The 13,460-nt window shown below is 38.4% G+C and overlaps 1 protein-coding gene and 1 long non-coding RNA gene across 3 annotated transcripts; one reads left to right on the forward strand and one right to left on the reverse strand.

Annotated features, from left to right (window-relative positions):
• Window positions 1-18: 18 nt before the first annotated feature.
• On the reverse strand, window positions 19-9,110 carry dpep1 (dipeptidase 1). Its single transcript, XM_036136165.1, has 8 exons — window positions 9,014-9,110; window positions 8,783-8,933; window positions 5,689-5,758; window positions 4,801-4,977; window positions 3,797-3,881; window positions 3,611-3,686; window positions 3,213-3,348; window positions 19-320 (listed from the first exon to the last, which is right to left on the reverse strand). Exons 1-8 carry the CDS (start codon window positions 9,105-9,107, stop codon window positions 144-146), a joined length of 966 nt encoding a protein of 321 aa, XP_035992058.1. The 5' UTR covers window positions 9,108-9,110; the 3' UTR covers window positions 19-143.
• A 1,537-nt stretch (window positions 9,111-10,647) lies between these two features.
• LOC118562919 lies at window positions 10,648-11,584 on the forward strand. Of its 2 annotated transcripts, XR_004930887.1 has the most exons (3): window positions 10,648-10,689; window positions 10,857-11,133; window positions 11,426-11,584. It is a non-coding gene; the product is annotated as an uncharacterized LOC118562919 (long non-coding RNA). The 2 variants fall into 2 exon arrangements; XR_004930886.1 differs by lacking the exon at window positions 10,648-10,689 and having other exon boundaries at window positions 10,772-11,133.
• Window positions 11,585-13,460: the final 1,876 nt, after the last annotated feature.

A 13,460-nucleotide genomic window follows, 5' to 3' on the forward strand; every position in this document is an offset into this window, starting at 1 on the left:
AATAGAAGTTACTATGAAAGTAAACTGAGAAAATAGTTGAAGGTGGACCAAAAAAAAAAAAAACAAGAGCATTGCCTTTACATTTCCTGGTTTCCAGATTTTACAACCCTAAGATTTAAATAAGCGCCACTGCTGAGGAGTTGCTAAGCTGTTATTGTCATAAAAGCCTGGAGAGCCAGCGCGAGCAGAAGGGTCAGTGTGCTGAGTGAATGGACGGCCCCAGAGTCGGGGTAGCCGTAGCTCGTCCTGCAGGGGTTCTTCACATCCTCGTACGGAATAGGAAGGTCATCCGGGAGGGTGCTGGCCAGACTGTCACGAACCTGAAACAGTGAACAGCAGCACATGTATGAGTCTGGATTCTCATGTAATGCAATTATTAGAGCCTTGGACAAATCTGTCATTTATGCACAGGAGGCAAGAAGAAACCCACAATAAGGCCCTAATAAAGGTTTAAAGAACATGGCAAACATGGAGGAACGTACTCTGGTCAGACTGTTTTTCCTAAATACACCATAAACAGAGTGATGGCAGCATCGTGCAGTGGGAAAGTTTTTTTTCCCCCAGTAGGGACATAAAAGCTTGTTAATTGATGGAGACATATATGGAGCTAAATGTAGAAGATGTTAAAGAAACTGCAAAACACTTGAAACTAGGGGGATGAAACACTTTAGTGTGAGGTTTTAATTTGACAAAATGGGAAAAAGTTGTATGAAAACTTTTGCAATGCCGTGTGTGTCATCTTCCCTAAAAGGCCAGTTTTCTTTATCTTCATGTTTATCCCGGCTGACCATAATATGCTTGATAGTTTATTTTATATTTGCAAGGATCAGCTTCATGTGAAGTAAAATTGTTAAATCTAATGAATCAATGAAATGCAGCATTTTTCCTTGTGCTCGAAGCCCCAAACATGTAGGACCTACAAATAACCCACATAATGTTGCTCAACAGAGGCTTGTTGGATGTGTGCATTACAGACTTCCATTTTCAAAACATTTTTCTTTAAGCTACACCTGATTTGATGTTGAAATCCACAGATTCACTCTGTTTTGCTAAAAGCTCATATTCAAGAACAGTAAACATGAAGCCGGGGCAACAACACCTCAAAACTGGCCTGCAGGTGTAAAGTAAATAATAGCCTAGCTGTTTCCAAATGGAGCACAGTCTGGCTGCCATTGTTGCCAAAGGTGATTGAGACATTGTTTATTATTCAAATATGTACAAAAAGCTATGTAGGGGCGATGAGGTCAGTATTTTTTTTTTCTAGGGACACAACCAAGTCAGCTATTAAAGCTTTTTAATAAGCAGTTTTATAAGTTGTTGCTTATTTCAGAAAGTGATACTCACATATTATATATAGATTAATTACACAAAGAGGGAAACATTCCAAGCCTTTATTTCTTGTAATTTTGATCATCATGGTTTACAGATAATGAAAACTGAAAATTCAGTGTCCAAAAACAAATTACAATACAGGGTAAATAAGATAAACAAAAATTGGACTTTAAATAAAAATGTTAGGCTTTAGAAAATGTTAATTTCTGTGCGCTCAATACTTGGTTGGGGCTGCTTTATCATGAACTACTGCATCAATGCGGCGTGCCATGGAGACGTTCAGCCTGTTCTTCTGCTTAAATGTGATGGAAGACCCAGGTGCACTGGCAGCGCCAGCTTGGAGTTACTTTAGCAACACCAAGATTTTTGTTATGAAAACCGAAAATACACCTTAGTAATTTAGTAATGGGTTAATTTTAATTTCAAATATAAAGACAACACAGTCAATAATTAACTTAATTAATGACTCTGTTGACTGTGTTTATACTTTTTTTTTTTTACCTTAGACAGATTTCATGTTATCATGTAAGGGAGGTTAACGTAAATCAGTAAAGCGGTCAACTTGTAGGATAACGGTGAGTTTGAAAATGGAGAAGCTTCTCATTCGGCCAGCAACTCCTGTCCGTCATATAGCAACTGCTAAGCTACCGCAGTGAAAGACTTCTGCTGCCACTGATGCCCGGTTGCTTTGATAGTCCATAGATTGTCTACGGGGTTCAGGTCATGGAGTTTGACGACCAATCAAGCATGGTAACACCTCGGTCATGGAACCGGCTTTTGGGACTGCTCATTAAAATAGTGTCACACTATGAGTTTCCAATATTCACCTTTTTCAAAAGATCCTCATTTTGTGAGACACAGGCGTTTGGGTTTTCATAATCTGTAAGCCATAATCATCAAATAGAGGCTTGAAATATATCACCTTTATGTGTAATGAATATATATAATATCCACGTTTCTGAATATTTTCTGAGATCTACCTACATAAGCCAAATTCAGGCTCTTTTTTTACTATCCATGCCAGTAGTGATGGGACACCAAACTCCAAATCATGGATTTACATGGCCACATCTATGTATCACCACCTAGGCCTAATTCCACAACATTTGTGAAAGATTGGGTTTGCTCTGGGGAGAAATCTGGTGTGGCAAAGTGATAGGATGTCACCAGCGCAATAAGTTCAGTTGTGAAGCTTCCTAGCAACTAAATACTCCAGAGAGAAACACCGCTGTGACAAAGGCAAAAACCAATTTTGAACAACATCAAGTGAGCCAACAAGTCGGAGGTCATGTAAAACCACAGGGCAGGTCAGTGGAGGTGCTGAATCCAGGCCTTGAATTTCAATACAGAGCGCTGGATGCGGTAAAATCATGACTCTGTGTGTGGAGCCAATGGATGAGTCTGGGTTTGAGGGAACAGATTGGGAGGGCCCCTTCCTGTTCCAACATCAGTGAGCACCAGCGCACACAAGGTCCAGAAAAACCTGGATGAGGGAGGAACTGGACTGGCCTGACTGGGACCCAGCAGAACACCTTTGAGATGAATTATAGGGGCTATTTACGAGCCAAACCTTCTCATCCAGCATCAGTGTCTGATCTCACTAATGCTGTTTTTGAAGAATGGTCAAAGTTTCTTACAAACATCGCTGATTTAGAATGGGATCTCACTCTAGGTCATGTCTGTATTGCTGGATAAAGGAATACTTTTGTAATACACTGGATATTGTTACTCTAGAGCTCATTCTATAATCACTGAACTGACAGGCCTGTTATACTCTTTTGTTTCCCAGCTATTCATTTTGACTGACATAAGTTCTCACTTTCATTACAGTAATACCAAAAAGTTGCACATAGCCCGATGCTGTGTCTATAACTTCTCACCTCCTCGACCTTCTTCATGACCCGGAGGAGGTTCTTTGCTAGAGCAGCTTCCACTTCGTCATCAGTCCACCCTCTCCTCAGCAGTTCAGCCACCAGATGGGGATATTTGGACACGTTCTCCAAACCCTCAGGAAGCCTAACAGGATGGCATTCAGGGTAAAAACATGTATTTAAACCCTTACTGGGTTATCGTATATATGTTATATATTTTGCCCTTTTAAAACAGAAATAGCTTAGCCTTTAAAGCCTTTTGTCGAATCAAAATCCTGTGTAATTTAAAATAGGAACAAACTTGCTGATTAACATTTGATGAGGGAAAATCAACCTAACTTTATCTGTCAACATTATCACATCTAGAAATCTCCTTATCTTGCTTTGAAGTTTGTACTGGCGCTCACCTGGTGACGCCATCATAATCACCACCAAAACCAATAATACCCGCGCCGCCCATTTTCTTTATGTGGTCAAAGTGATCTGTGGTGAGAGCAGTGAACTTTAATATCAAGTGAAAGCACCTAGATCATTATAAATGTTATAATTCAACCAGTTTTACAGCAGCTTTTATTGGCGGGATGCTAATTTACCAGCGACATCTGACAGGGTGGCAGTCTTGCTGCACGTCACGTAGTCGTTGTAGAAGTTCACCATCACGATTCCTTCAGTCTGATTCTGGAGTCACAAAATAATGTTAGACGGCAAACCGCAGACAGAAGGGTCCAAACCAGAAAAGGCATACGGACTTCCAATAATCCAAAGGTTTGTAGACCCTGTTTGCTTGATCTGGTTAATATTTTACAATTGAGATTAAAATTTACCGTCTCATGTTACTGTCTTCAGTTTGATAATGGTGGTTTAGCATGCATCGCTTTACCTACGCTGTTTTCTAAGGTTTGCTCTTGGGATCTGATGGCATCATAAAGAGCATTTGAAGGTTTGCTACCAGCAGCAACAAAAGCTGCTAAAGCATTTTTTCCTCAAAGTGGCCCTTTTATGGCTGTCAGGCCAAAATACACATACAGACACAAATAATAACGAGACAGAAATGATGATATGTTATGATAACATTTCAGATCTCAACTTTTGTAATTTCATACCAGAAAGAATTTAGGTTATTTGCATGTTTTCTGTCCCGTATAATCCAGTAATGGCGTTACGCGTGCGCGTCAGAATGATTAGCATGTGGGACCACCAATAGATGAGGCGATTCCTCCAGAACTGAAGGGACAGAGGGGGGTGAGAGCAGGACCAAAACTCTGATCTATCCCTGCCATGCGGACCGACTTTCAGCATGGAAGGACGATTTTAACCAGTATAACAAAAAGCGTTTCTGAACAGGATTATCAACTATAACTTTAAATGGTTCAAACGCATGAATAGCCTTTAATGACTGTGGGAGCCAGGCACCAGCCCCCCTCAGCAACAATGCACAGAATCAGTGCATGGTGCATGTTTCAATAAAGAAGAACCTACTCGACTTTTCTTTTTTTCTACCTGGGTTGTTGAGAGGCATCAGGACATCTTTAAGGATTACACTAAGTGTGTTTTTGTTTAACTGTGCGTCAGTCCACAGTTTTCTAGACAGACTCACAACTTTAGCGAGGACATCATCGGGCACGTTCCTTTTGTGTTGGCAGACGGCGTATGCAGAGGAGTGGCTGAAGATAACCGGGGCTTTGGACATGTCCAACACCTGGTGCATCACTTTTACAGGCACGTGAGCCAAGTCGATCAGCATCCCCAGGCGGTTCATTTCCACAATAAGTTGCTGTTAAACAAACAAAACAGAGAAACATCGATTTAAATATTTATTTTTTTTAGCAACAATAAAATATACAATTTGGTCAAATCACTTCAATACCTAAAAAGTGAAGTAAATAGCTGCATCCACAATTTTGAAATGTATTACATCAATCTTTCATGATTAGTCCCATTTCCAGCACATGATTGTTCCTGATTTATTACTGATTTTTTCTTTTCTGTTTGCAGTAATAGTTACTCAGATCTAAAGAGGGGGAGTGATAAGGCCTTCTTGATAGAGCATCCCTTTTCCTTCTAAGCAATATGAACTCACTGATTGCCTATCACTAATTGTTGTGCAACCTCAAAGCCCTGTCCACAGGCGTTTTATCTCGCTAAACATGTATGTGTGCATATCCACAGATGTTAATTACCTAATTCCTGCTGAGCAGTCATTTTCCTAATAACTGCAGTGGGATCAATCATTCCTGTCAGACAGTAAAACAAGTCGACTAAAGCGGTTCATTGGATGAACTTAGCGCAGTGATAAATGCATCTTGTCAATGTTTCAACAGCCATGGAGCTTTGTATGAGCCAGAGGCATTTTTACACAAGTCATGTGAAATACCTCACAATAGCAGTAAACGTGCAAAAATACAAAAGTCCAAAAGAGACTAAACTGTGAAAGTTCAGACTCTGGAAGTCTAACTAGTCCATCCCTTTGACCACTTTTTCTTACCTTGCCAAAAGCAGACAGGCCGCCATTCTCAGGTAGCTCTGATCCGGTGTCGACAAGCCAGTTGTCCGCCCTGACAAGAACAGACAGATAACTTTCAGATAAACTAATAACCACTACATTTATTCTTTCAATCTTTTGTCCATAAGTGGGTGATTTTTTTTTTTTTTTTAGCATTTACCGGAACTTGCAAACTAATCACAACCAACGGGAGTTTTTGCATTAGCTCATTCAAACAGAAATCATGGCAATTTTGGATTTTACAGTCAAAAGGCTGATATTTTGGGTCACATCAATATGGGTCATCATCAAGATGTCTGTAATCCGTATTTCAAGCCCAACTACTCACATGTTCATTAACATGTTCATTCAACCTTTTCAGTGAGGGGCTACAGGCACATTCAGATCTGAGAGTCTGTAAACTACACAGCAGTAGCAATCACTGTTTATGCTTGTTATCTTAATCAAAAAGTGATTTCGTTTCACACAGGTATGCTGCTGACTGTATAGCACCGACTGCCAGAGGAATCTTTATTATGGCAAACATTAAAGGGCATTCCTCAACTACGACATGATTTAAACTACAGAACACCTGTAGCAGCTGCTAACACTAGCTTGTGCCTGATCAACATCTTCAAAAGGAGGTTCAGTTTTAATCGTTTTACTTTTATTTCCGTGCTCGGCTGTGACAGTCCTGCACCAAACAGCATTTGCATTTCTGATTACGAAAAATATTATGTTTTCTTTTCATAAAGGTCCTACTGGGTGCCAAAAGCCTAAGCTACCATTCTGAGTTAGCTAGTGGGTACTGCCACAGCATTAGTGCAACAATATAATCACTCTCTAATATGGCTGGGTGGGAAATCAATTTAATTGATTAATTAGAATTTACTATTTTTTTAAGATTCTTTTTTTTTTTTTTAAATCAGGTCTCAATAGGCCACCATGAGGAGAATAGCATGCAATGCTGAATATTTGTTTAGGAAAATATAATGTCAAAATATTTTAACAATGAAACTTTTTAACATGATACAAGGCAATTTAATTTAGTTAATTACCTTTTTTTAAGTTAGTTTGTAGTTACACGAGTGAAGTGATGCCTGTCCTTAGCTCATTGCATAATACCACTGGCAGCAAACATTGTGTTATATTTTACATTGGCAGGGCCGCCATCTTGTTTTACAAACATGTTTCAAAGCTTGTATTTAGTTGCACTTTGATTTCAGGTCAACTCCCAGATGAAATTCTTGACATAAAAGCAAGTTTTGAAAAATAATTGCTTTAATTATGTTTTTATGCTTGTGAGACAAAAATAAATTAATAATGATTAAAATTAATTAATTGGATTTGGTAAAATCAGAGATTTTGTTTTTAAGCCATAATGTCCAGCCCAATTCTCTAATGTTTTAATACAGATTTTCAGTTAGCTATGAGTACCAAAACCAGAATATAACATATTTAATATAAATTTCCTGATGTCCAAAGGCCTATTTGTTTGCATTATTCGTGACATCCAAAAAGCAACCATGAACCTTTCAACAACTTGCAACAGCTTCTTCTCCATCATGAATATTTTATCCATATCCTATTAGTTAAAAAATAGAGTATACATATATTTTTTGATTTATCGTCTGCAATCTTAAGTAAAGAAACATGTTGAAATGTTTGCACAGGTTGGAACTTCATCCTGTGTGAAATCTCCAACAATCTTTTATTTATTTCCTCAAAAATAAACCTTGCAGAAGGTCAGGGTGAGAGACAGAAAATGAGAGACATCAAGTATTTAAAACATAAAGTATTGAAGTCATCTTATAGCGAGAATCTAACCCTTGCTGTCTATATTTCGAAGTTCGGATGGAGAAAAACCACTAACATACTTTTTTTTTAACCTTTACTGTGAAACAACAGATTTTTTTACACTCTCTGCCTGGATATTCACAATGGTGGAGTAAACATGTAAAACTTCACATCGTAGACAAAAGACATTAACTCCTTGTCTGTAAAATCAAACCATAGCTTAGAATAATAATACTCATCATGATTTGTTACAGTCTTGATTTGAATCGGTTTAGGTTCAGAGCAACACGGTGTCTCTTTAAAAACCCGAGGGCGCGTTTAGAAAGAACGTTTTTACTTTAACACGCTAAAATGTTATGGCTGGTCTGCATTTATGTGGCACCTTAAGTTTTTTTAAACAGTCTTTGCAGCCTTTCTCAGTCAACACGCAACTGCAAGTAGACATGACATGTTTTTAAAATCAGCCATCCCGCTTCAGATTATCTGGCTCATTAAGCAGAACATGCTAGTATCAACCTGGCACTAGCATATCGGAGAATCTGATCCACTGGTGGAACCGGCCTGCAGGAATCCCCCTAACTCCCCACAGTGAAACCTGAGCTGAGACTAATAGACAGATGTTTTTTTTTTTTTTTGTTTTATATTCTTTTCGGAAACATTCACTGTATTCACTAAAAATCCCACATATATCACACTCCTGTTTTAGTTTCTGATTTATAATATGGGTTTTTTATTCTGTCACAATCAGTCAAAAGGATGTAACTACGGAAGAGGATTGGGGCCACTCAAAAAAAATAAAAAATCTACTCAATTCTGACTTTTTTCTCAGAATTCTGACTTTAATCTCAGAATTCTGACTTTAATCTCAGAATTCTGACTTTTTTCTCAGAATTCTGAGATTAATGTCAGAATTCTGACTTTAATCTCAGAATTCTGACTTTTTTCTCAGAGTTCTGAGATTAATGTCAGAATTCTGACTTTAATCTCAGAATTCTGACTTTTTTCTCAGAGTTCTGACTTTTTTCCTTTTCTCAGAATTCTAACTTTAATCTCAGAATTCTGAGAAAAAAGTCAGAATTCTGACTTTAAAAAGTCAGAATTGAGTAGATAATTTTTTTTGAGTGGCCCTAATCCTCTTCCGTATGTAACTACATAGAATAAATCAGAGCTTTATATATAAAATACAGGGACTGTTGGTCTTCTACAGCAATTTCACTGTAAAATGTTACTGCTTATTTGTGTCTGTAATGTGACTTGTGTTTGTTTTGTGCCTTTAATCCAGTGTGTTGTTAGCTCTCACCAGGGTGTGTTGCAGGAGTGTGTGAGGGTCAGGTAGCGGGCACCCAAATAGTACATGGTGCGCAGGGTGCCCAGGCTGCTGTCGATGGAGTGACCGCCCTCCACCCCGATCAGACTGGCGACCTTCTTCAATCTGAAGGCTTCCTCGATATCTGTGCAGGGAAGATGGAGCAACACTCGTTAATACAGCTGGTTGAACGTAGGACCTACGTGGCGTCGGTGAATGTCTCACCTTGGCTGCTGGTGGCATAATGGAAAGTTTCTGGGTATTTCCAACACATCCTGTGGACCACGTCTATATAATAATAATAATTGGACATTTTCATGTTGTACAATCTAATGTTTTTGGAACTGATTTTAAATATATAATGTCTCTGTTTTAGAATAATGTAAGATTGATACAAGAGGTGAAAGGAAGAGAATAGGAAGACAGTAAGGAGATTAAATGAGAGTGGAGGAAAATAGGAATATTGGTGTAAAGAATGATTGACGAGAAGGGAGAAATATTTACTTAGAGTATTAATAAAGTTCAAGTTATAAAGTGCTGATATGATATACTCAGGTTTGAGCTGAGAAGCCCAATTGTCTGAGGATATAACCTCTTTCTGAGTCTCTGCACTGAACATGAGTTTCACTGCTCTTCCCTAGCTGTGGCACAATAAAGAGGCAGTTTAGTTGTTTTTTTTTTTTCTTGTGTTTTAAAAATTTCAGTTCTGCACATAATAAATCCTCTTCTCCTCTTATTTTATCCAGACCTTTGGATACCGTGGCTGATGGCTCTTCAGACACAGAAGGCCTTGAAGAAACCAGAGATGATCTCATGTTAGCTGACTCACTGACCGGAGTTAACTCACCTTATAGGAGCAAACAATATACTGGCACATCAACTACTACCATACACATAATGTAGTTATACACACTTTGTGTAAGTTTATACATGCTCATGCTGCACTACACACAAAATCACTTGCATTCATGTCAGGAGGATTTCCAAGTCTGTGCCTTTGTTTTACCTCACATCACCACAATCCATGGGACAATGTCTTGTCCCAAACAGGCTCTATGCACTATGTGCTCTATGTGCTTATAGCTCATTAGTGGGAGAAATCAATCTGCTTTGTGATGCACAGAACCCTTATGTGGTCAGGTGACAGTAAGAAACATGTATCATCCTTTACCAGCGGGCTTGACTGCTACTTTTTGATGTTAACGCAGAAAAACCTATTTCTCATAGGTATGTAGACGTGAACAGAATAAGTATTTGTTGCACTTTTTTGAAATTTGGGGGAACTCTGTGTTCACAGAGAGCCACAGGCTAAATGTTTGTATTTACTGGTTTTTCTTTTCCTCATGTCACTCTCCCCTTAGGAGGTGGCAGAGCTCTTTGAGCCCCACAAAATTGAAAAACCCTGCTAACCACTCTGGACCCCTCCACTCCCACTCCCACCACTTTGCCCCAACCCAGAGACACAGTTCTAGTTTCTATTAATAACACTATTTATTGATTTTATTAATCTTAGGATGTATGGAGACAAATTTCTGCCAAAACGTTGCACACAAAAAAAAGTTTTGCACACAAGTAAAACTTGTTTGCACACAAAAAGATATGTTTCACACAAAAAAATTGTTTTGCAAACTGTTCGCCAACCTTGCACTCAAAATATCATTTATAAGTTTTCCTCGAGCACAAAACGGTCTCTGCTCGCACAAAACAGCCTCTGCTCGAGTACGAAACAATCCCACTACCGCTGCGGTAAATTTGTGCCAAAAGTCACGTGATGCATTGAGTTGTTGTTGTTGTTCAGACTTCCCGACAGCAGGGGGCGCACCCGAAAGAAACTGAAACGCGCCGGTTTGGCTGAAGAAGAAAAACGTGATATCACAGCTAACAGCATTAGCACCCCACAGGTAACTTTCAAAGCTTTCCCGGTGAAAAAGTAATAGCTCACTATGGTGATAGATCATGTAAGATTTCAGTTAAAGGCCCTGTTTAGTTTTATCTCTGATCTAAAAATGCTGTGTAACGGACTTTTGAAAAATAACGTATTTAAACCATGATTTAACTCTCCTTTCAGAATTCAACGTGTTTGGAGAGACGTGTGGTGCGCAGGAACAAACATACACAACAATGTGCTGCACTCAGGAGAGGACAACAGTTTGCTTGAGCTGTCAAACATGTTAGATAACTTCTGTTGTCACTATTTATTTATCCCAAGACTACAACTAAGTTTTCACACCATCAGCAGTGGCTGAGATGACCATTCACTCAGAACTGAGAGGAATCTGACACTCAGTCAGTTATGGGAGATGGGAAGCATCCAGCATGGTGTAGTAGAACCAGAAATCACAGAGGTAAGATGGATTTTTTTTGTGCGTGCTATTATACAGTTTCTCACATTAATGCGTATATTTCAAACCAGAAATGAATTTATCTGATCATTCCAATACAACAAAACATCGAAAACATCAGAGAGGTGGCATTGAAACTGTTTTCTTTGAAATGTGTTTATTATTAAAATAATTAATGGATTTTGGAGTCTTTTTTTCAATCCTTAGCTCCATGAATTAAATTATATTCAGTAAGTTGTAGCAACAGAATCATGGCCTCTTTTTTATTCTCTATATATCTCCATCTTTCTTGCAGGGACTCTGCCTGCCTCATATTGACAGTGGACTGCTGGATGACCCACACTGTGGGGTCACTATTCCTGAAACTGGCAATGTGTTGAGCCCCGAACAATAAAATCTAGCCAGGAAAATGTAACTAAGTTAGTGTATTCACTGAATAAAAATGTAGAATTGCTAGGATTGTGATAGTAAATGTGTAAGGTACTGTATAAACCTTTTGAAAATGCTGAGGTTATTGAAAAAAAGGGGCACATGACTCCTTTTTTTACTAAAACTGAGGATGCAAACATTGTGAGACAATTAAACAGTCCTTTATTTTCCACATTGCATAATAAACATACCCTTTGATAAACTCATTTCCAATTCTTACCAATATTAATCAAAGTGAATACACCTTTTTCACAAGGATTGCTTTTATTGTTGAAATTAAGACTGAAAGAACTCCATTAATTCTCCAGGTTTTTTCCCAGTAAACAATCCATGTATTAACAATAAAACGGGCTGTATTAAAAAAAACTGGCTGATGAAATGGATGAAGCCAAAAACAGGACTATGAAAAACAATTTCTGCATGTAAGACTGTCAGGAAATTTAGAACAATCTCAAACCTGGCCTTTTTTTCCCTAACTTTTTTTTTTTTAGCCTAAACGGCTCCACTAAGAGCTATGAAGGACATGCTGCAACAGTTACTGATCAAAGTAGTTAATACTGGGAACTAAAACGGTTACATATTACGGTAAGTTATTTTTTAACAAGCCCAACTCCTCGTGTGTTTAAAGATTCCATCAAATCCTGAATTGTTCAAGTCTTGGTAGTCTCGTGATGGAAGTCGACCTGGTAGACACCCAGAGTTTATGTAGGAGCCTTCCATCCAGCCCAGAACTTTGATGGCCTTCACCTCATCAGTGGGTGCTGGAAAACAGATATGTGTTATTGTTATGTAAAGGATAATACTGTTAAAGAAAAAAATAAATCACCACTTCGATGAAAACAAACTTTTCAAGAAAATATCTGCTCATGTGGCTAATTCCAGCTGTGGTTTTTTGCCATGGCCAAACCAATTTTATTAAGTGCACAACACATATTTGCAATTGGGCACAGATGACCTCATTTTTACTTTGAAGAAATTAAGGAGTTAGAAAGGTAGTGAGATATGATCTAGATCTGCTGCTATATGCTTTACTTGTAACATTCATATTTATGTTAGAAAATGCAATTTTTAATTAATTTCCTTACCAATTTTCATATAATCAATATCCACTCGTTGCAATTATTTTAAATTCATTAAGAATTCGTTTTGCACATAAGCATACATGCATTGGTTTGACAGTTTTAGGATAAATTACCAAATCCAAACACCAATTTAGATTTACACCAATAAGAACAATAGACAGTCATTTGAAAACAACACAAAAACCACATGATAATCTGTTAACAATGCATTTATCTGGGTATCCACTCAGGTACTATTTATTTGACACAGCACAGTAAAAGCAGAAGCCAACCACAGTGGCTGCATTACAAAGCAAAAGTTGTTTCAGCATGGCGTTCAACCTAAGGCAAACTTTCATGTTATTTGCTCTAAAAAGTAACATGGTCCCTTACTGTAACACAGCAGGGCCTTTAACTGAAATCTTACATGATCTATCACCATAGTGAGCTATTACTTTTTCACCGGGAAAGCTTTGAAAGTTACCTGTGGGGTGCTAATGCTGTTAGCTGTGATATCACGTTTTTCTTCTTCAGCCAAACCGGCGCGTTTCAGTTTCTTTCGGGTGCGCCCCCTGCTGTCGGGAAGTCTGAACAACAACAACAACTCAATGCATCACGTGACTTTTGGCACAAATTTACCGCAGCGGTAGTGGGATTGTTTCGTACTCGAGCAGAGGCTGTTTTGTGCGAGCAGAGACCGTTTTGTGCTCGAGGAAAACTTATAAATGATATTTTGAGTGCAAGGTTGGCGAACAGTTTGCAAAACAATTTTTTTGTGTGAAACATATTTTTTTGTGTGCAAACAAGTTTTATTTGTGTGCAAAACTTTTTTTTGTGTGC

This window comes from Fundulus heteroclitus, chromosome 4, assembly GCF_011125445.2.
Source record: "Fundulus heteroclitus isolate FHET01 chromosome 4, MU-UCD_Fhet_4.1, whole genome shotgun sequence".
Taxonomy (NCBI): Eukaryota; Metazoa; Chordata; class Actinopteri; order Cyprinodontiformes; family Fundulidae; genus Fundulus; species Fundulus heteroclitus.

Bases quoted from the DNA above. Each gene is read 5' to 3' on its own strand.
- dpep1 (XM_036136165.1), bottom strand. From the start codon at position 9,107: ATGAAAATGTCCAATTATTATTATTATATAGACGTGGTCCACAGGATG. The intron at 8,934-9,013 runs GTGAGACATTCA...TTCCCTGCACAG, and splicing joins TTATGCCACCAGCAGCCAAG to ATATCGAGGAAGCCTTCAGA. The intron at 3,349-3,610 runs GTGAGCGCCAGT...CCATCCTGTTAG, and splicing joins GATTATGATGGCGTCACCAG to GCTTCCTGAGGGTTTGGAGA.